At 44.9% G+C, this 22,601-nt stretch overlaps 1 protein-coding gene across 8 annotated transcripts in view; it reads left to right on the top strand.

The window, feature by feature from the left end:
• Nucleotides 1–22,601, top strand: part of Zbtb40 (zinc finger and BTB domain containing 40) — a 73,783-nt gene that overhangs the window by 27,322 nt on the left and 23,860 nt on the right. For 5 of the 8 annotated variants that reach the window (XM_006980847.4, XM_015999274.3, XM_015999273.3 and 2 more), the window contains exons 2-6: nt 5,198–5,924; nt 6,549–6,682; nt 17,195–17,357; nt 17,914–18,056; nt 22,273–22,465. In XM_006980847.4, the coding sequence (XP_006980909.2) occupies nt 5,261–5,924; nt 6,549–6,682; nt 17,195–17,357; nt 17,914–18,056; nt 22,273–22,465 (1,297 nt within the window). In that variant the 5' untranslated portion in view covers nt 5,198–5,260. The remainder of the gene's footprint in view (nt 1–5,197; nt 5,925–6,548; nt 6,683–17,194; nt 17,358–17,913; nt 18,057–22,272; nt 22,466–22,601) is intronic. The other 3 variants (XM_015999276.3, XM_015999275.3, XM_042272116.2) reach the window with 2 other exon arrangements.

Below are 22,601 nucleotides of genomic sequence, written 5' to 3'. Positions count from 1 at the left end.
AAGCGTGCTTGCCACACAACATGAGGACCTGAGTTTAAATCTCTAGAACTTACATACAAGTTGAATGTGTAGCACATCTATACTCCAAGTACTTCTACGGGGAGATTGAAGGTGGAGACAGTAGAATACCCAGAAACTCATGGGCCAAGTAAGCTGATGTCTGCATTCACACACATGAATATACATATATGTGTACACACACACACACACACACACACACACACACACACACACACACACACGTCAATACTCTTCCTCCAAGTTTTACTCCAACTTCTGGACTCCTCTGTCCAAAATTAGGTTGTTACATGCATATTGCAAATCCCTATCATTATATTTCCCTCTAATTGGTGTTTTATTCTATCAGGTTACCAGCAATATGTATGCTGGGCAGCATTCTAAGCACTGAGAGACAGTGAGTGGCAAAGAGCCTCTCCCAGTAAAGCTTGGGCATTACCTAGGAGACAGGTGAGGCACAACCAGAGCACCACACACCAGTGGGTGATGCGTGATAGGTGAAAGCAGGGCAGGGTGAAGAGCTCTTACCTGGGAATGTTCCAGACACAGACTATTTTGAAACATCTGCCTATGGAGACTTAAGGATAGGCCCCTAAATATAAACATGGTATTCAAATAAATAAATAAACACAGTAATCATTCTTGTTTCTTACACACTAGCCTGAAGCTCATTGCACACAGATATAGTATTGTTAGTACACTTGAGTATTAACTTTTGAACCTGTCACATGAAGTCAGCTGTGGATTTCTTTTTCTAATGCATTGGTGTTTTGCCTGCATGTATGTCTGTGCGAAGGTATCGGGTCCCCTAGAACAGATAGTTTCAAGCTTGCCATGTGGGTGCTGGGAATTGAACCTGGGTCTTCTGGAAGAGCAGTCAGTGCCCTTAACTACTGAGCCATTTCTCCAGCCTAGCTGTGGAATTTTTCATCTGTGATATCATGTTGGTGCCATTTCTGGTTTGCAGCCAAGAATGGCAGCACACACCTATAAGCCAATATCCCTATAATCTCTATAGTTTGGGAGGCAGAGGCAGGAAGACCATGAGTTCCAGACCAGCTTGGGCTACATAAAAAAAGACACTGTCTCATAGAAGGAAAAGAAAGAATGAAATAGTTTCTGATTCTGAAGCATTTCAGATTACAAATGCGCCACCTGTATGGCCCTTGAGCAGTGTGCTGGTGGAGGTGAGAGAGCCAGCCTGGCAGGACTGTGAGGAACCCTATGGCTGAAGTGTACTCCATGTGCTCCTAGGTCAGCAAGGAAGGCAATGCACTTAGAGCTGAGGGCGGAGGAGCAGAATGTAGAGGAGGTTAGACAGCCAGTGACAGCTGGATTATGAAGGGCTGGTGCAGTTCATTATAAGAACCTTGACTTTGATCTGACACTGAAGCCATTTAAGGCATCTGTAAAAGAAATACCAGGCTCTAGCTGTGTGCTAAGTAGATCACTCTGGCTGTTGAATAGAAGGTAGGGCAGGCAGAGGTATGGAGATCAGCTGTGCGATTTTTGTGGAAATTTGGATAAATGGGGATGGTGGCTTCGACTGGCCATGAAGGAATGAGAGGTGCTGGGATTTGTTTATATTGCAGGTAGAGCCAGTGGGGTTTCGAAGGATTAGATCTAGTGTATGAGGAAACACAGGCATCAGGGTTAACTATAGATTTTTATTTGTTTTATTGTATGTGTATGAGCATTTGGTCTGCATGTATGTCTGTGTACCACATGCATGCCTGATAGCCTTGGAGGCCAAAAGAGGAAACCAGATTCCCTGGAACTGGTGTTATAGATAGTTATAGACATAGGTGCTGGGAATAGAACCTGGGTCTTCTAGAAGAACAGCCAGTGCTCTTAACTACTGAGCCATTTCTCTAGCCCATTATAGGGTTTTGGTGTGAGCAATTAGGATAGGATTTCTGGGAAGTGGGGAAGATGGCCGGGAGCTTTGGAGACATAAAGTTTCAAAAGCCTTTTAGGTTTCCAATCGGAGACATTGAAAAGGAACACCAGGAAGCTGGTACACCAGCTGTTGGAAGTATACACCAGAATTTAGAGGAGGCTGGAGCTGGAGAAGTGATGAGGATGCCCAGCATAGAAAGTGGGAGCCTGGCCCGTGAGTCAGTGGAAGCATGAACCAAATGACAAATGTGTCCAAGGGGAGGGTCGTGTAGATGTAACCAATCGTCTTATTAAAATAAGAAATACAGAGCCAATGTAAAAGAAAGCCGAGAGGTCAGAGCTCAGAGATAAAATCTTACCTCCTGCAATGCTCCTAACTTCCCCAAGAGAGAGCTACTTCCTGTTTGTCTGTGTTTAAATAGTCTTTCTGTTCTGCCTTCTCATTGGTTCTAAACCCAACCACATGACTGCCTCATCACTGCCTGTAAGTACCGCCCTCCAGGTCTTAAAGGCATATGTCTCCAATACTGGCTGTATCCCTGAACACACAGAAATCTACCTAGCTCTTCTAACCACCATGCTCTTGCTATGGCTCTAATAGCTCTGACCCCAGGGCAACTTTATTAACATAAAATTAAAATTACATTTCAGTACAAATAAAATATCACCATATTTCCCCTTTTCTATTTTAATAAAAAGAAAAAAGGCAAAAGGTTATAACTAACAAAAGAAAAACTATATACAAAAGTACAATAACTATATACAATATATACAAGTAACAAATACCTAAACGATGTCTAGTCCATTTGTATTTGACAAATCAGAGAAAATAATTCCCTTATCTATCCTATTTTAGTAAATCCAAAATGTATCTAATTCACTTTCTATCCTAATTAATCTTCAACTATAACTAACTAATCTTCAACTCCCTCAGAGACCCAAGAAGGAAATAATATTAGCTAACAAAAATAAAAACAAGAAGTGCACAAAAGCAACTTCCAAAAATTTTTTGAGTTGACAGAAACAGCCAGCTGCCTGGACAGTCACCTGAGGTTTCTTCACAGCACTGGGGCATCATCTTCAGCCTATAGGCCTATCGTATCCGACAGACTCATCTGTGAAGTAGGCTGTACACAAGGTCAACAGTTCAACCTCACATTGGGTGAGAGCAGTCCATGTACCAGAAACACCTGAATTCCACTAGTGTCATGTCATGATTCAGGATTTTAAATTCTGGAAATTGTTGATGGTTTTTTAATTCAGCTGTCCATTCTTCTTGGCTGTGTATATATGGCTTCATCTAAGCATCCCCTTCTCCACATCCCTCTATTAAATGCCAGTCTACTATTGAGAGGCGTGAGCTTTCAGTTGCTGTTCCATTGCACAACAGAAGCCATCGGCCCACTGCCTGTTCAGCTGCCTTCAAAGAAAAGGACACTGTACCTTTTCCGGATTGTGAAGTCCACTTCAGGGATGGTGCCATATTGTCCTGGCCTCAGAAGATGCCTTTTGATAAAGCCATAACCACACTTGTTTTGGCAAGAATCAGTAGTCCTTTGTTTCGTGTTCTGTCTGTCCATTTTGTCCTGTTGATTTGAGGATACTTTGTTGTCCAGTGGCTAACTTTTGCCACAATGAAAGTTAACTCCATATGCAGTTTCTTCAATGCCCATATTTTCTCTGAAGTAGATTGGTACTGCCAGGAGCCGACATGTCTCAAAAAAGAAAAATTTCTAAGTTATTAAAACATTTTAAATGCCATATTCTGTAGATCTCTGAAGGGTTTGAAGATGACCTGTCTAAAATACATCTGCTCAATTTTTAAAACATATCTAATATGACTACAAGTTCTATTGTAATGTCTAACTACTAACTTTCATTTCTTTATATCCTAATAGTTGGTAATAATGTAAAGTATTTAAAACTAGTAATTGTCTTTTTCTTTTCTTTTCTTTCTTTCTTTCTTTCTTTCTTTCTTTCTTTCTTTCTTTCTTTCTTTCTTTCTTTCTTTCTTTCTTTCTTTCTTTCTTTCTTTCTTTTTTTTAAAAGAGAAAACCGAGAGGTCAGAGCTCAGAGATAAAATCTTACCTCCTGCAGTGCTCCTAACTTCCCCAAGAGAGAGCTACTTCCTGTTTGTCTGTGTTTAAATAGTCTTTCTGTTCTGCCTTCTCATTGGTTCTAAACCCAACCACATGACTGCCTCATCACTGCCTGTAAGTACCGCCCTCCAGGTCTTAAAGGCATATGTCTCCAATACTGGCTGTATCCCTGAACACACAGAAATCTACCTAGCTCTTCTAACCACCACGCTCTTGCTATGGCTCTAATAGCTCTGACCCCAGGGCAACTTTATTAACATAAAATTAAAATTACATTTCAGTACAAATAAAATATCACCATAGGGTCGGGATCTCTGCCCAGTACTATGACAGCTTGAGTACTGGGACGCTGTAGCTAGAGTTTTCCTGCCTTGCCCACAGTCAGGACAAATCTCTGTCACCCGCCAGTCCCATAGCCACTCAGACCCAACCAAGTAAACACAAAGACTTATATTGGTTACAAACTATATGGCTGTGGCAGGCTTCTTGCTAACTGTTCTTATATCTTAAATTAATCCATTTCCATAAATCTATACCTTGCCACGTGGCTCGTGGCTTACCGGCATCTTCACATGCTGCTTGTCCTGGCGGGTGGCTGACAGTGACTTTCCGCCTTCCTGTTCTTTCTTTTCTCCTCTCTGTTAGTCCCGCCTATACTTCCTGCCTAGCCACTGGCCAATCAGTGTTTTATTTATTTACCAGAGTAATTTGACATACAGACCATCCCACAGCAGGATGCTGTAGTTCCAGTCTGTGTCTGTGTCTGTTCCTCCTGCTGGCCAGCACTCCTAGGGGGCAGACATGGCATACAAGGGAGCAATTACAGCTTCCAGATCGGCCTGTAATGACGACAGGCCCTTCCATAGCTGATTTTCCCTCAGCTACTCTGGGGAATAGGGAAGGAAAGATGACTCTGAGTCACCATGAGGAGCAAGTGAGACCATGCATGCAGGACACTAAGCACAGTCCCTGCCTCTAACTATTCACATAGAATTATTATAATGATCACTAACTCAGGAGTCCTGGTGCCCTGCCCCTCCCTGTTGAGCAACACTGAATGAATGAAGTGGATGCTGTTATTGAATGAGTGAGTGAATTGTCCTTTGACTTGTTGAGCGGCTCCCACTAGACCTTTCCTGAATGCCTGTTTGTTTGACACAGTTCTTTGTGGGTCTCTCTAGGGCTGATCCTCGCTAGGTGGAGTCTGGAGGGAGAGAGGAAGGTGTTGAGGGCGCATCTACACCATGGAACTCCCCAACTACAGCCAGCAGCTCCTGCTGCAGCTCTATGCCCTGTGCAAGGAGCAGCGCTTCTGTGACTGCACCATTTCCATTGGCAACATCTACTTCAGGGCCCACAAGCTCGTCCTGGCAGCGGCCAGCCTCCTGTTTAAAACCTTGCTGGACAGCACAGATGCCATCTCCATCGACGCATCTGTGGTGAGCCCCGAGGAGTTTGCCCTCTTGCTAGAAATGACATACACGGGCAAGCTCCCCATGGGCAAACACAACTTCTCCAAGATCATCTCCTTAGCAGATAGCCTGCAGATGTTTGATGTGGCTGTTGGTTGTAAAAATCTTCTGACCAACCTTGTAAACTGCTCTGTCCAGGGGCAGGTGGTAAGGGATATCTCAGTGCTGTCCTCAGAGGCAAGTGGCAAGGAATCGGAGAAACCTCAAGTAGAAGTCATTTCTTCTGAAGTTCCTGAGGAGCCCTCTTCTTCCCTGGAAGTTTCTGCCATGCCAGCAGACCCTGAGAAAGCCAAGACCCAGGAGATAAACTCAGATCCTCCCGTTGTTCAGGTGGCAGCAGAAGTCACAGGGGTGACCCTTCACACAGCTGGAGTTTGTTCCCTTTCCCCTGTTGGACAGATCCCAAGTGAGGCAAAGGAAGCCAACACAGAAACAGGTAACAGTTGTTTGATTTTGTATTTCATTTCATTTATAAATTTATATTTAATTGAAGTCCAGATCTCTATTGCCAATTACAGTATTTGATGGTTTATAGTTTTTGAAATTCTTTGTTTTGTTGTTGTTTGTTATTTTGAGGCAAAGTCCCCATGTGGAGCCCCAGTTGGCTTGGAACTCACCATGTAGAGCAGGTTGGTCTCTAACTAATGGCAATCCTCCTGCCTCTGCCTCCCAAGTGCTGGGATTACAGGTATGCATCAGCATGCCCTGCAGATGCTTTGTTTCACTGGTAGTTTGCCAAACATCACCATTAGGTAGGAAACTAATGCAGCCCATACTGGCATCTTGTTTTAAAAATGCCTGGTGTTTGGTATTGAAAGCTGAAGTGAGCACAGAGCAGAGAGGCAATACTAAGACAGCAGTGTTCTGCTTCCCAGAGCTCCCCAGGACCGTCACCAAACAGATGATGTGTGGAGAAAAAAGCCTCGAAATGCTGACATCCTGCTTCTCCACCATGTGCTAGGTGGGGCGGTCTGGGACTGACGGTCTCCTCAACTGAAATTGCTCTTTCGTCCTTTCAAGTAATAAAGCCCTGTTCTGTTTCACCCTGCTCTTTATTCAGAGTGTGAGAGGAAGCAGGACCAGCTGAATTTCCTGCTAGAACATGAAAGTGTCTTCTCAAATGCAGTCTTGCTTACCCAGGACACACTGAAAAGACTGGAAGAATGCCCAGAGATTAAAGACTCTCAGAAGCAGGTAGGTATCTCTAGTTCAACATCTCAGGAATCAAGTTAGTATCCCTCACAGGATGGAAATAGAAAAATGCAAAACACCCAGGGTTTCACTTTCCCTAATGAAATGACCTCCCTTCTTTCCCAAAATAAGGGTCTTGAAAGACTGCTAAGCAGTATATTTCCCAAAGGAAGTTGTATCTTGATCACCATGAGAGTCCAAATTTTTTTGTTTTTTTGTTTTTTTGTTTTTCGAGACAGGGTTTCTCTGTGTAGTTTTGCACCTTTCCTGGAACTCACTTGGTAGCCCAGGCTGGCCTCGAACTCACACAGATCCGCCTGCCTCTGCCTCCCGAGTGTTGGGATTAAAGGTGTGCGCCACCACCGCCTGGCTAAGAGAGTCCAACTTTTTAATCATTTTGTTTTGTTTTGTTTTGAGACAGGGCCTTGCTCTGTAACCCAGACTGGTGTTGAACATCTTCCTGCTTCAGCCTCCAAGTGCTGGAATTTCAGGTTTGCACCATGGTGCCTTGTACCAAGCTTTCTTTTAGCCACCAACCAACCCCCTAATCATGACATAGAGACTTATTATTAGTTATGAATACTCAGCCTTAGCTTAGGCACATTTCTTGCTAGCTCTTATAACTTAATTTAACCTATTTCTTATAAATGGAGGTGGAGTTTTCTTGTCCCAACCTTCTGGTCCCAAATAAACACACAAAAGCTTGTATTAATTACAAAATGTTTGGCCAGTAGCTCGGCCTTATTACTAACTAGCTCTTACATTTAAATTAACCCATTTCTATTAGTCTATCTATTGCCACATGGCTTGGGGCTTTACTGTCCTCTAGCATTGTGCTTCTTGGGCAGCTCGCTGGCATCTCTCCTGACTCGGCTCTCCTTCTTCCCATCATTCTCAGTTTGGCTTTTCCACCTAACTTCCTGCCCAGTTACCATCCTGTCAGCTATTTATTAACCAATGAGCATAATCCACAGCAGTTTCCCTTCATCTATGTTTGCCTTTGGGCTTTTTAACTTTCTTTCTTTCTGTATGTCTTACCTTCCTGCTTTTTGTGTCTGGCTGGCTGGCCCCAGGCATCTCCTTCTCTTTCTCCCTCATTCTCTTCTCCTGAGCCTAGATTCCTCCTTCTACTTATTCTCTCTGCTCACCAGCCCCGCCTATCCCTCTTCTGCCTAGCTATTGGTCGTTTAGCTGTTTATTAGACCAATCAAGTGCCTTAGGCAGGCAAGGTAAAACAGCAACATATGTTTACATAACTAAACAAGTGCAGCATAAACAAATGTAACACATATTTACATAGTTTAATATTCCACAACAAGGTAGTCTCAAATAACCCCAGATCAGAGAGGTAGACAACAGACACTCAGAACATGTACAAAGAGTATTTAGTAGAAGCACACAGCAAATGGTATCATGTGAGGAATATAGTGGCCCTTTTGAACATTAAAAACACAATGATAGGCATTTCTTTGGTAATGTTGTGCTAAGGTTGATACATAACTTATCTCATTTAATCCTCACAGAAATTATGGGTCTATTTTTTATCCTGTTTTATGGTTGAAAATACAAAGAGGTGAAATAGCTTGGCTGAGACACAGAGCACGTAAGACTCAGAGTCAGAACAAAAACCCAAGGATTCTGACTTTATGTCTGGGCCTGAGGATAGAGCATAGGGCCTACCTTGTGGCTGTAAAGTAAGTACTGTACTGCTGAGTACGCCCTCAGCTCCAATTCTGACATTCGAGAGCTGCACAGTGAGTTATCCAGATTCCAGCAGGGCAAAAGTGACCCGTATGTGTAAACACGTTAGAAATCTCCTGCCAGGAAGCTGCCAGATGGTTGTCATGCTGTTTCTTAGCTGCCCTTTTCTGTCGTCAGTAAGGTAACTGAGACCCATCCCCGCCTGTGCTCTGCACACCTGACCCTGCAGATTCACTCCACAGGCACTGAGAATCCCACCTGCACCTCTGGGGAACCTGCTGAGAGCCGCCAGCAGGGGCCTCCAGCAGGCCGACAGTCTGATGGGGGTGGTCGAGTGAGGATCCTTTGCTGCTGTAGGCTTGTTGACTGCTGATTCTGTCAGGAAATGCCACCCAGCATTTCCTTGTTTTCCTGGCTCATTGTAGGTTACATTTTAGAACACAAATTCAGGATTTAGTATTGATTTTAACCATAGTAGCAAGTAGCTGTCCATAGTCATAAGTCTCTGCCTTGAGAGTAATACTTTTTACAAGACTGGGTCAACCCTGGCGTCTCTCCTGGGGTTTCAGTCATAACCCCACCACCCTTTGTCTGATTGCTCTGAAGGACGTTATGGCTTTTATATTTTTGGCACTTGCATGTTCTCTTCACAGCTTAACCCATCACTTTTGTCGTTGGTTTGCTACCTTGATAACTTGTAGACACACTTCCTCCTTTCCTCCCTTAGGGCTTTCTCCACTTCCCTTGGACAGCACTCCATAGACCAGCAGTGCTCAGATTATTTGAATTGTGTCTCCACCCTTTTTGGATAACACTGTACCTAAAAGTGTCCATTGCAGGAGCCAGAGAAATAGCCCAGTGGTTGAAAATACTCATGCTTTTGCAGAGGATCTGGGTTCACTTCCCAGCACCCACATGGAGGCTCACAACCATCCATAACTCTAACCTCTGTGGACACCATGCACAAATACAATGTGCATTCATGCATGCAAGTAGAACACTCATATACATAAAAGAAAAATAAACTGCAAAAAATATATCTTTATGTGGGTCTGTTGGATACTATCTTTTTTCTTTCTTTCCTTTCTAATTCTTGTTCTAATCTTCTAATGGCAGTAACTTTAACAGTGCTTTAGAAGAGCCGTGAGTCACTGCTGGTGATCATTACAGGCTTATGTTATTTCTTCCTCGATTTTAGAGGTCAGAGTACCAGCTTTAAAAATCACTTGGTGGCTGTACTTTAAACTGCCTATAATACATCTTTTGACTTCAGAAAGCAAAAGGAAATAGTCTTTAAGAACATAAGATTAAATTAAATATAAGAGCGGAGGATGTAGCTCACAGTAGAAGTCTTGCCTAGTAAGCAGAAGGCCCTGGATTTGATCCCCATCACTGCAAAAAAATGAATTACTGGCTTAGGTTTAGGGTTGGGGAGCCATCTTGTTCCAGGTTCTCGTGCTCTCGTTCCTTTCAGCTAGCTCTAGAGAGGCATGCTTGGCTGCAGTGCACTGCTCACTTGAAGTGCACAATTTCACAAGTTTTTGTGTATGTCTAGAAACCATTATCACTGTCAAGGTGGACATGCAGCACCCCAAACCTTCTCATGGCCTTTGGTAATCCATCCCTCCATTCATTTATCCCTTCAGTCAAGCTTCACCCTTTTCTATTCACACCCCTGGGTATACAGGTATATAAAGCAGATATGCAGATCTAACATTTTCTGATAATAAATCATCAAGAAATTTATTTTAAGATAATTCTTTGGTGTACATATAATTTCATCATTTATTACACACAAAAGCAGATTTGCATACTAATGAGATGGATGTCTATTTTTATGTGAAGCAGTAAATCTTGGCTGAATATTTGATGCTACAGGATGCAGAGAGCATCTTCAGCATTTTCCGAGTTGATGAATACTTGGGCTTCCCAGTCGTGACTGCAGAGTGCTGCTAAATACAAAATGGCACAAGTTATGTTTCAGGCCATTTCAGAAGTGATGTAAAAGTGTTCTAATCCCAAGTCAAAATTCATTTGACCTTTTTTTAAAAAATAAAATACAAGTTAGCAATTTAAACAACACCTTGAAAAATCAAGCATTGTAGTACAACACGACCCCAAATGCACTAATTCAGTGTGGTAGAAAAATATTTCAAGTCTTTGTTTTCCATAAACCCTCTGTGTCTGTAATGAGAAACGTGGTGAGAGCAGTAGAGCCCGGTAGTTCCTAGAAGCAGGAGTCTTGACTGGTCACTGAGGCGCTTGAAGGAGCCTTGGTGGCACCGCCTGGCAGGCCGGTGTGTGCGGAACAAACTGTACACAGTGTGTGTCCAGAACCAAGGCTCCAGTGAGGTCGCACTCAGACCCAGTGAGCACTGCCAGAAACCCACAGATTATTGCCCCTTTGATTTTAACTTGGATTTTTTTTTTTTTACTGTTGCATGGTCAGAAACATTTTATTGCCAAATCTTTTGTAATACTGCCTCCCCTCCCCCACCACACACAGTTCTCTGATCCCAGTTGGGCCAGGCTCTGGGTAACCACTGATTGGCCTTCTGTGATTAGTTTGTGTTTTCTAGAGTATCACATAAATGGTGTGTGTGGGGGGGGGGGGTCGGTTTCCTTCCCATACTTTGTTGAGATCTGTCCATGCTATTATATGTTCATTCCTTCTTCTGGCTGGGTTGCTCCATTGCAAGCCTAATAGTTTATTTGCCTGGCTTGACTACTTCCTTTTGACCTTGAGTAACCTAGTCTTTGTAAGGCTTGGTTTCTTATTTTATAAAATGGGAATGTTACCAGGTACCACCTTGTAGGGTCATCATGACATAATTAGGATTATTTATGTGGTATCTACAAACTGCCAGGCACACCGCAGGAGCTCAGTGGGTAGAAACTGCTGCCTTGGTTTGTAATTATCTCCGTGCTTGTTGGCCTCAACAGCCTCAGTGCCCCCTTTTCACGGAGTGCCTCATAGTGTCCTAGTGCTAAGTGCTTCACTCTGACATACGGGATGTTTGTGTGACCCTAGGCTTAATTTGTCGGGCATGTTTTCAGAGATGTACCAACCTCTTGAGTGGAAGTAGCTTCCTGAATTGCAGGGGTGGAGTCTCAGACAAAGTCCTTGTCTAGAACAATAGTGTGTCCTGTGTGGTCTGGAGTGCTTGTTAAGATGTGAGCCTCCAGAGTCTGGTCATGGTAGAGCTTGGGAATCTGCCTTTAACAGCGTCCTCAGTGGGCTGCCACCTTGGTGTCTGTGGGCCATGAACCCTGTTTTGAGAAGCACTGCTGAAATTAATGGCCTCAAGACTACTATAGTAAGTGGTGGCAGAGGACATGATGCCTGTGTCCTAAAAGGCTGTGGAGCAGTGGTTCTCAACCTTCCTAATGCTGTGACCCTTTAATACAGTTCTTCATGTTGTAGTGACCCCCAACTATAAAATTATTTCGCTGCTACTTCATAACTAATTTGCTACTCTTATCAATCCTAATGTAAATATCTGTGTTTTCGATGGTCTTAGGCAACCCCTGTGAAGGGTTCCGACCCGCAGGTTGAGAACTGCTGCAGAGAGAACCTACTTTCTCCAAGTGTCGCTCTGCTTGCCTTTGATTCGGCAGATGTTCAGTGAGCACCTGCTGTGAACCAGGCACCCTGACCCTGTGACTGCAGGGTGTCCATCCTTCCGAGTATAGCCAGCTCCTGGGGGGCCTGCCGTAAGACTGTGAGGAGAGCACTCAAGAACTGCTCCTCAGGGAGCACGTTTTAAGCTCCAGCACAACCCCAGGGTTTGGCTTTTCTCATCGGCGTTGCTGGTTTTCCTGTTCTTACATCTTTAGCTCCCAAGGGACTTTGAATGTTATTGGCTAATCATCATGATGTACCTTGACACCATTAAAAGTACCCCACTGTGTGTGCCGTTTGAGGCCTGCTGCCACTGGTGAGTGGCACCCGATTCTGGTTGAAACACACAGATGCAAGGTGTACAGATGACCTGGACCGAGTTCAGGGAGAACTTGGGCTCCTGGTGTCCTGATATGTTTATCTCCCAAGCTACCTGATGAAAGGTGGCAAAGCCATTCCCTAAGCATGATTGCTGAAACAGAGAGGCTGGGCGCTGGAACCCAGAGAATCTCCACAGCCAGAACTGATCACAACAGGTCTCCTGGGGCTGTGGTGCGGGAGCATCTCCTGCCAGACTGCACTGTAACTGCCACTACCGTTAAAGAAAGCACGTGGTAAAACCTGTTTCAAGCCAGCCCATACTTTCTTTCAGTTTGTGCTGTAACTTTTAATTGTCTTCTTCCTTTATCCCTGGCAAGTCTCTGCTTTTAGTTAATTGTGTGTATAGCAAAGCGATCTTTGTCAGGAATAAGAAGCTAACTTCTCCACTATTGGATTTCTGGACCGTCTTTTTTTTTTTTTTTAAAGATTTGCTTATTTATTATGTATACAGCATGTATGACTGCAGGCCAGAAGAGGGCACCAGATCTCATTACAGGTGGTTGTGAGCCACCATGTGGTTGCTGGGAATTGAACTCAGGACCTCTGGAAGAACAGTCAGTGCTCTTAACGTCTGAGCCATCTCTCCAGCCCTTTCTGGACCGTCTTATTTCACTTTCAAATCTGACGTCCTAGTAAGACCCCCAGCACTGGAGACCAGGGAGCATTTGCTCCTTCAGCTGCATCTCAGAGGCAGCTAGTGTCCTGCTCTGAGAATCTGATGTTCTCGGCAGTGGCACTGCTTTGCCTTGTGGTGGTATGGTGCAGCTTTTTGTCGTAAGGACAGTGCTCACTGGCTGGGCTAACCCTCTCAGAGCAAGTAACCGGCAATCATTTCACAGGTCTACAAGAAGTGAAAGTCAGTTGGTGTTTTTCAGATCGCCTCTGTACATCAAGTCTGGGCCACACAGCTAGAGCTCTAGAAAGACTTGCAGTTGTAGGAAAAGGTTCAGTTAAACTTGGTGTGAGCACTGTGTACTGGTCTCCGAAGTGAGACTGAGAAGGATGGTGTGCATATTACCTGTGTCCTACTCAGTGTTCAGTGACTGGTTCTGGTAGGTCCGGGGGCATCCAGTGCAGATGGATTTAATGTATCCAGTGTTTCACTCAGGCTACTCTGCTTGCTGCCCTGTGACCTTTGGTAAGTTCCTTAGCCTCTGCAGTGCTCATCTAGATTGGCAGAAGGAATGCATCCTGGGATAGTGTGAGGAGTAAAGAAGATAGCAAGTCTACACTCAGTCCAGGACGGTGTGGAACTATTATTTATGGTCTGTATTGTTTCTTTTTATTTATTTTTGGTGCTAGCGATTGAGCAGGGCCTGATGTATGCTAAACAGAGCTACACCCCAGCCCCATCTTTCTCATTATTGCTGTCCCCTGGCCCTCAGCATGGAAGGGAGGGCCTGGCTGTCACCCAAACACATGTGAAGGTCCTAGGCAGAAGCAGTTGATAAGTACATAAAGCCAATGAAAAGGCTTGAGTGAAGGGACAGAGTCGATGCCTTTCCTGTGTTGTAGAAGGAGAACTAGCTGCCTCATCTTTAAATGTGTGTACCTATATTTCACTCGGTAATTTTGACTACTTGTGTGAACATGTGTTGACGTGGATTTACTAAAGTACCTTTAACCCCTTAAGAGTCAAAGACGTTGTAGTGTTTGGTTGAAGAACTTGGCCCCAGTGACAAGGCTGTACTTTACTTGGGATCTTGGAGTTACGTCACACGGTAGCAGCTCCGCACAATATATGGCACCCCCTCGGCACCGCTGTCTGGGCAGAGTGCTGCTGCAGAAGGGGTCCTGCTGCGCTACAGAACGCCTGCAGCCTGGAGTGCCAGCTCTGATGGGGATGCCCAGTCGGTGCAGGAGTGAAGAGCAGGGCTGTCCAGGCAGGCAGCTGACGGTTCCCTCCTGCCCTCCCATCAGCCCGCCCCTGCTTCTCCTCCCAGGTGGTCACCCAGCACCACTGCTGAGCAATGAAGTTAACAAATGTTTTCATTTCACCGCTGAGTAGTTCTGCAGAGGGAGAGACCGCAGACCAGAGCACTTCAGAAGCCACTGTTGGCGGAAGCTCCGTTCCCCTCGGCTCAGATGATAATGCCAGCCACAGTCGATACCCAGAGAGTGTGGACTAGTGAGAGAGCCGTAGGTGAACAAAGGAAACAGCCTGGCCTGGGGTGGAATAAGATGGCTGTGTGATCTCAGTAAGAAAGGAAGGAAGGAAGAAAAGGAAACAGGAAGCGGTGTGTTTACTGAGGGTGTTAGGAGTGAGGAGAGACGCTGAGCTGCCTTTTCCACTGCACCCTTCAGCAGCCTGGGAACAGCAGTACTTATTCCCACAGATTCTGCAGGTCCGGAGTTGGGGTGGAACCTGCCTGGTCCCTGATTAAAGTCTCACAAGGCTGCAGCTGGGCTGTCAGCCAGCTGTTGCTGTCTCAGCTCAGCTCCCCAGGGCCTTAGTGAGCTCCAGAAGGTGTGCTTTCACGCTGCACTCTGCCGCAACTGGACCTGATCCTTCCCTTAGTGAGCTCCAGAAGGTGTGTTTTCACGCTGCACTCTGCTGCAATTGGACCTGATCCTTCTTCCCAGGGGTCTCTTCCCTAGGGCAGTTCAAACATGGTGGCTTGCATCTCCCAGAACAAGGCAGAGAGGGACAGCAGATGAGTAGAGCAAGCTCATGCTTCCCCTGTCTCTTACATGCACACATGTGCTCATGGGCCAGACAGAAAAGCATAGCAACCTAACTCCCAAAGCTTATCCCATTGCTTCTGCCATAGGCTCTTCTTGAGAAGTCAGTCATGAGGCTCAGCCCAAGGGTGTAGATATCTGGAGGCGGAAGTCTTGGGAGCTGTTTTGCATGTTGTTGACCCCAGAATGCCTACTGCTATTAGTGAAGGGTGTTCTAAAGAGATGGTAGACCAACTAACAAAAAGCATGAGAAGTTGAATTAATTTGGCCAAAGGGGGTTTAAGCATTCACCTGATGTCTTTATTTCTTGTTCATTGTTTTAACAGTAGACAATATGCTACCTAAGGTTAATGGAAATTATTTCTAAAATGTGTATGTAGATTTTTTTAATGTGTGTGCACCTGTATAGATGCAGTTTGTGTTCAGATGCCTGCAGAAGCCAGAAGAGAAGGGTGTCAGATCCTCTAGAACTGTAGTTACAGGTGGTTGTGAACGTCCCAGCATGGGTGCTGGAGCCTGAACTCTGGTCCTCTCTGTAAGAGCAGCAAGTGCTCTTAGTCATGGAAGTGTAGATTATTAAACTAGGTTTTTGTCCACGTTTACTTTTGGAGGAGACCAAAACCATAAAAGAAACCCCTTTTAAAGGTTAATATAAAAGTATACATGCCGCCGGGCGGTGGTGGCGCACGCCTTTAATCCCAGCACTCAGGAGGCAGAGCCAGGCGGATCTCTGTGAGTTCGAGGCCAGCCTAGGCTACCAAGTAAGTTCCAGGAAAGGCACAAAGCTACACAGAAAGACCCTGTCTTGAAAAAACAAAAACAAAAGTATACATGCAACTGTATGAAGGAATTATGTTTTGGTAACTTCAAGTTTTCAAAATAAATTTTCGTTAAAATGGAAATATTAACTCCACCTTCCATTGGCCTTCCTCCCATTTACATAAGAGATGTCCTGTCAGATCAAAGAAAGGCATGTTAATTTTGTTTATTTTGCCACTGGGGTTGCTGATACTTTTTTATGATCTGAAATATTCAAGGATGTGGTCCTGAGACCTCCAGTCTAAGGCATATCTCACAGAGTAGTGTGGCTCTGGATCAGAAGAGGCCTGGAGATTGGACTCTCTTTACAGGATTGTCAGGGAAAGAAGCAAGGGTTGGCAGGAGGCTGGGGCCAGCCAGGCTGTGTAACAATTCCCAGTCTCCTCCAAATAATGTTTTAGATCCTGCTGTGCTTATGGATTTGGGAGAAAGCTGAAAGGGGCTGGCCACAAAAATGGGTTTTTAACCATAGTACTTCAGGATCCCTGATGTCAGGAAACCATGACACCAAGGTGGAGTAATGCCTAATGCTATTGGAAGGTCAGCACGGGGCAAGAGGCAGGACAGGATGTGTGTGAGTGTTGCTTCCAGAAGAAACTTTGACACTTTCCTGTCTAGAGTAGAAGCAGCCATCACCATGGGGTAATTAATATGTGAACCATGTTCTCTGACAGCTGGCACCTATAAGCCAACACATTGTTAGCCTTATTACAGAATATATCTAAAAGTAATAAGGCCCATGTCTTTCTAAATAGTCTATCATTCAGAATGTAAATGACTTAAAGTGTTCTTTTTTCCTAACTCCCAAGATTTTAATTGCATTCTCAAATAGTAAAATGACAGTTCATTCAATTTGAAATTCAGATATCTTTGCCTGAGAAATATCCAGTGTCTTAAGATTCAGAAAGGTCTAATTAGGCAAGAAGTGCATTGCAATCGTTAGACATCTATGCACACCTACTATGTGGCGGGCTGTGCTTCTGGCTGAGGCTGTAGAGTCCTGGGAGCATGATTGCTGCCTTCCCAAAAGTCTCCAAGGAGAAAGCGGTCATGAAACAGTTACAGTGTGTGTCCAGTTCAGGGAGGACCAGCAGGGAGGAAGTGGGCCTGTGAGGTCCTGAAGGAAGGCTTAGGGGATGGGAGTGGGTGCCCTGGCAGGTGAGCTGGTTGGGTTGCTATACCTACAAGCTGGTACAGTGGGTGAAGGGCTGAGGGAGAGGTGTAAGGTCAAGTTGTCAGAGCCCTTACGCCATAGGTGTAGTTCTTGTGGGTAATTAGTCTCTCTTTCTCTCTGGGCACTTGGTTCACAGACCATAATGGGATGTCTCAAGGATGAAGGAGGAGGCTCAGCATTCCAGAGAATCCTGGACAAAGTGCACGATGGGAGCCTAGATGTGCAGGTGGTCTTGTCTCTGATGAGACTGTACCAGGAGTCCACACCTGCAGAGAAGGTGTCTCAGCTCCAGCCAGAAGGTAGGAGGGCATTCTGGCCACCTGGGTGACCCAGCTTTTAGAGTTCCAGCCAGTGATGTGTATCGTTGGTGGCTTTCATGTAGGTTCTTGTGCCATCCCAGAAGCTGCATGTTAAATATGTACAGGCTCCATGTGAGTCTCTATTTCAGCCCTAGTTATCTAGGCTGGCACCTCAACAAACTGAGGCTACTGTCACTGTCCTCATGCCTTTCAAAAAGCCAAATGTCCAAAGCAGCGCCTCAAGTGACTGGTTCGCTGCCAGCACTTAAAGCTGAAGTTGCTCTCATTTGGGTTAGGTACAAAGCAGTGGCCTTGCCTACCAGAAGTTAACCTCTGGCTGCCTCTGAAGCTTTGTATTTCGACAGATAAATGAAACATTTTTCCTTTCATAGAGTTTAAACAGAATAATAAAGTATTTTCCTCTCCAAAAGTGATTCTGCATTCAGGTGCACTGAAGCACTTTACTATTCTGTTAGATCTCTCTCGACAGACCACGCTGTCATTTTCTTCAAATTGACTAGCTTCTCTTGTGTGTCTCTAATTCTTTCTCCCCCAGGGAGCGCAGGGGAGGGAAAGACCTTGTCTGTTCTGTTACTGGAACACAAAGAGGACCTGATCCAGTGTGTAACACAGCTCAGACCTATTGTGGAGTTCCTGGAAACAGCCAAGGAGGAATTCCTGCCTGTCTCCGAAAAAAGGGTAACTGTGTCAAGCCTCTGCCCCTTCTGAACTTCTGCAGAGCGTGTTCCTGGCACCTTTGCTGCACGAGGCGCTTTCTGCCTTGTGATGTTTTGATACCTTCTGCGTAGTAATCACCTTGGCTGACTGGAGGTTCCTGCCGCATGTTCCTTTCCGTTTCTTGCAGTAGCTTTGCAGCACGTGGCCACTGGGCAGGTGGATGGGCAGGTGACACTACTGCTGCCGTGACTCTGACCTCACGCGACGCCACTGTAGCAAGAGTTGAATGTTGTGGCACATTTGTGATTGTGATGCTTTTCGTGTTTACAGAAGTGATACATGGTTAATGTGTAGATACAGAAGAAAACAAGCAAAAGTGAATTTGTGAAAAATCAAGAGGCTGCTGCTAGTAGCTTGTGCTTCCCTTTGTCTCCTTGGAGTCGTGGATGAGGCAGTACAAACTCGTGGCTCTTCTCTGCTACCACACATCTCTATCTGCACTAAGGGATGGGGGAGCATTATATCCTAATGGGCATCCCATGACTCATTCACTCTTTATTCTTGGGCATTCGTTGCCACTACTTTGTCTTATAAATGATGTTGTAGAGGACATCCTTGCAGGCAAAGCTCTGCAGACTTCTCGATATTATTTCCTTAGGGTAATTTTTAAATGGAATTTTAGAATAGAGCGTAAAAGTCTTTGTGGACATTGTCAAATTGCCCTTCAGGAAGGTCATAGCAGTTTATTCTCCCAACAGCTAGCTGCTAAAACCCTCATAAAACTGCTGGCATGACTTCTTAGGGCAACTAGATAACTGTATTTGTTGGTGTTATCGATTTCAACTTTGTGCTAAAAATATGTCTATCTAGAAGGAAGGGTGGGGAGAGAGAACTTTCGTGGCATTACTTCTTAAAACTGAGAGAGTGACTTAGATGCTCAGGAGAGATGGTTTCCAAACCATTGGTGTGATAGCACTGGGTTCATAGTGGTCTGGGCCCTAGATTCCATCTGCCTGGGCCATCTTAGGTTGACTATCTAGGCAGACAAATAGTTGGGGGAAGCTTCTAATCTCAAAAATGTATTTTAGAAATTGATGTTTTAAAATTCTGTAAAATTCATAGACAGTGCTGATATGGTGGGAATGAGCTTGTGTTTTCCTCCTGAGGTTTCAGATTAGGTGTAATCTTAGGCACTCAGTTTCAGTAAGTTGCTTATTGCACCAGAAGCCTCTGATTCCCTGTTGAGAGATTTCATTCGATTATTCCTCCCAGCTCTTTCCTGATGAGCTAGGCTGAAAGTGGCCTTTGAGCTGTTCCATTATCTTGTAAAACAGCACTTAGAGGTGGAACCGGCCCCAGCCCTAAGCTCTGCTGCAGGATAGACCACACTGTCATTTTCTTCTGTCACTTTCAGTTTACTTGAAAAGGCTGGGCAGAACTTAAATTAGTTGCAAATCACAGCAACACTTCTTAAGCTGGGGTCATACAGCCGCAGCAGCTGCTCCTAGAAGACTCAGAAGCCCAGCCAAGCCGACTCCAGAGGTGAATGTTGAGTCCATGGTCACAGTGTCATGGCACCACGGGGAAGGAGCACAGGCCTTTCAGAACTTCTTTTATGAAATTATGCTTTTCATGCTTTATCTGTAAAAGCCTTGAGTTCTTTCTGTGAAAAAATGAGAAAGAAAAATATCTTACTTCAGGGCATAAGCATAGCAATTGCTATAGTTGCCTTTTGCTTGCTGCATATGGCCTGCTAAGTGATGTACTAAAGACTCTGCTGTTCCTAAATTTTCCTTCTGAGCAGCTCTGTAACCTCATGGACAGAGAGACGATCCTCCTAAGTAAGAACTGGGAACTTGAGGAGGCCGAGGCTCTGCTGAGCTCACCTGGGCTCTGCCGGGCCTGAGCACACTGAGAGCATCCTTACCACTGTGCACATGTCTCGTTGGTAATGGCAGCATGCTTCTGAAGGAGCATGTGTGTTCTTAGCAGTCACACCAGGCTCTGTAAGCAGCAGCCTCATCTCACAGGTTCCTCAGAAGGACAGTGCAGGAGTTGATACAGTTATCTTCATTTGCAGGTGGGGAAAACGAGCTTCCAAGAATCATGTAACTTGCCCAAAGTCACACAGCATGAATAGCTAGAACTGGGGTACAAATTGGGTCAGTGTGGCCATAAAAGCCATCCCTGAGCTGCTTCGTTGGGCATCAGAAGGCTGCTCAAGAGTGAAGGGTTGGTGCTGAAGTCACTGCAGGTTTTAAAATACAGGCTCTTAAATTTTAAATTATGATTTTCTTAGTCGATATCTACCATATATTAGACTTTATCCAAAGAAAAATGACTAACAAGGAATATGACAACTTAATTATCATATATATTCCTTTCATATGTAGAAAGCCAATTTGGTTTTAAAGCTCAATTTGTTATTTTATAACAGAGCTAATTTGATAATGGCAGCTGCTGGCATGCTTCTGTGACTAATCTGCTTGACTGTCTCCTGAGAGCAGGCATTTCCCAGAGGAAGGCTCACAGCTCAGTTGCTGTGGATCCATGAACCAAATGCATTGAAATAATCTGCTCTCTTAATTCTGTAAGAGCCATACTATGCATATTGCACCGTGGTCCATTAAGAAATAGTTCTATGCCAGGGTGTGGTGGTGCACACTTTTAATCCAGCACTTGGGAGGCAGAGGCAGGTAGATCTCTGTGAGTTTGAGGCCAGCCTGGGCTACAAGTTCTAGGACAGCCAGGATTGTTACACAGAGAAACCCTTATAGTGATATATTGTATACCCTAATAAACTTGCCTGAGGTAAGAACTAGTGGCTGGCTGTTCTGTTTCTCTGATCCTCAGGCAAGTTTATTAGGGTACACAATATATCACTACAAATCCTGCCTCAAAAGAAAAGAAATAGTTCTGTGGCAGTAGGAAAATGTCTGTCATATGTTTAATTGTTCAGCATATTTCTGAGAGCCTTGTAACCCTTTTGTTGAGAAAACCCATTGACAAACCAAGAAAGATCAAGGGAAAGTGACTGTTGAGTGGTGAGTGGAGCTGAAATGTGTGGCCATTGAGAGACTGGGGAGATGGGTTGATGGATAAGAGAGCTGCATGAGCCTGAGGACCTGAGTGTGGATCCCAGCACCCAGGTACTAAATAGGCAGAGTCACCATGTGTGCCTGTAGCTCCAGTGCTGGGGGTGGGGCAGAGAGGATCATGGGGCTGGCAGGCCAAGATCTGAGTTCAGTGAAAGACCCTAGTCTCAAGGGAATAAGGTAGAAGTTGATAGAACAGGACACCCAGGTCTTCCTCTGGCCTTTGCATGTACAGAGCATAGGGGTGTGTGTGTGTGTGTGTGTGTGTGTGTGTGTGTGTGTGTGTGTGTGTGTGTGTGTTTGACAGCACAGGAGTACAGGCATGTATACACACAAAAGCCTAGGGGCACACACTGTAACCTCAATGCTCAGGAGGGTGAAGCAGGAGAATTTCCTTAAGTTTGAGGCCAAACTGTGTTGCAGAGTGAGTACTGGGACAGACAGGACAGCCATAGTGAGACCTGGTCTCTCCAAACAAAAGATTTTACAAGAAATAATCTGAAAGAACACTTTATTGTTTTGTAACCAGAGACTAAAGTTTTTTTAGTGTTCAAATAAAGTAGAAGTCCATAAACAGAATTGATGTGGAACAGAGATAGTGTTAGGTGTTTAACAGTGTTGAGCGCTGGCCTGTTTCTCAGTCTTGGTGTCTCAAGCAGAGAGGATCCAAAGAGCTGGTCAGATGTGCACTACTTCCTGGACTATACTAGCCAGGTGTGAAGGGCTTTCAGCTGGCTCTGGTGCACACCTGTACCTCTAGCACTTGAGAGGCTGAAGCAGGAGGATTGCCATGAGTTCAAGGCAAGCCTGGGCTATATAACAAGTACTAGGCCAGTCCTGTTTCTAAAAATGGTTTTCAGACAGTGCAAGCTGTTGGAAGCAAAGGACTTACCGCTGGGCAAGAATTTCATAGAGCTATTTGTTTGGAGAATGTTTGAAATTAAAAAAAAAAAAAAAAAAAAAAAAAAAAAAAAAAAAAAAACAACCAGCAAAAGGAACTATGACAAAAAGTAGTGCTGGAGACCAGCTGGGGAGGGCTTGGAGATGGCATCCGGTAAGGCTCTCTCTTGCTGGCTTTCCGGCAGTGTTCGATCCATTTTGAATTGCTGTAACAGTGTCTGCCTGATTGCATGCCCCTGCAGGTGATTCTGAACTGCTGTGAGGGCAGAACACCCAAGGAGACGATAGAGAAGCTGTTGCACAGAATGGCTGAAGAGAAGACCCTGCCTGCGGAGAGCCTGCTAAAACTCCTCCAGGCTGTGAAGACAGCGTTCCCAAACCTGGGCCTCCTGCTGGAGAATTTGCAGAAAGTAGCGGAGTCACCTGGCACTGCAGGTACTAGTTAATTGTTCAGTCTCTGGACAGGAGCTGCTTGTACAGAAAATCACAGTTTAAAGCTCCCTCCTGGCCCCATGCTGGGAAGAAGAGCTGTGTTAAGGAATGGCGTTGCATTGCGAAGCAAGCTCGCTGT

Source organism: Peromyscus maniculatus, chromosome 2, assembly GCF_049852395.1.
Source record: "Peromyscus maniculatus bairdii isolate BWxNUB_F1_BW_parent chromosome 2, HU_Pman_BW_mat_3.1, whole genome shotgun sequence".
Lineage (NCBI taxonomy): Eukaryota > Metazoa > Chordata > Mammalia > Rodentia > Cricetidae > Peromyscus > Peromyscus maniculatus.
The sequence above is the reverse complement of the archived record's forward strand: the minus strand, read 5'-3'. Positions and strand labels throughout refer to the sequence as shown.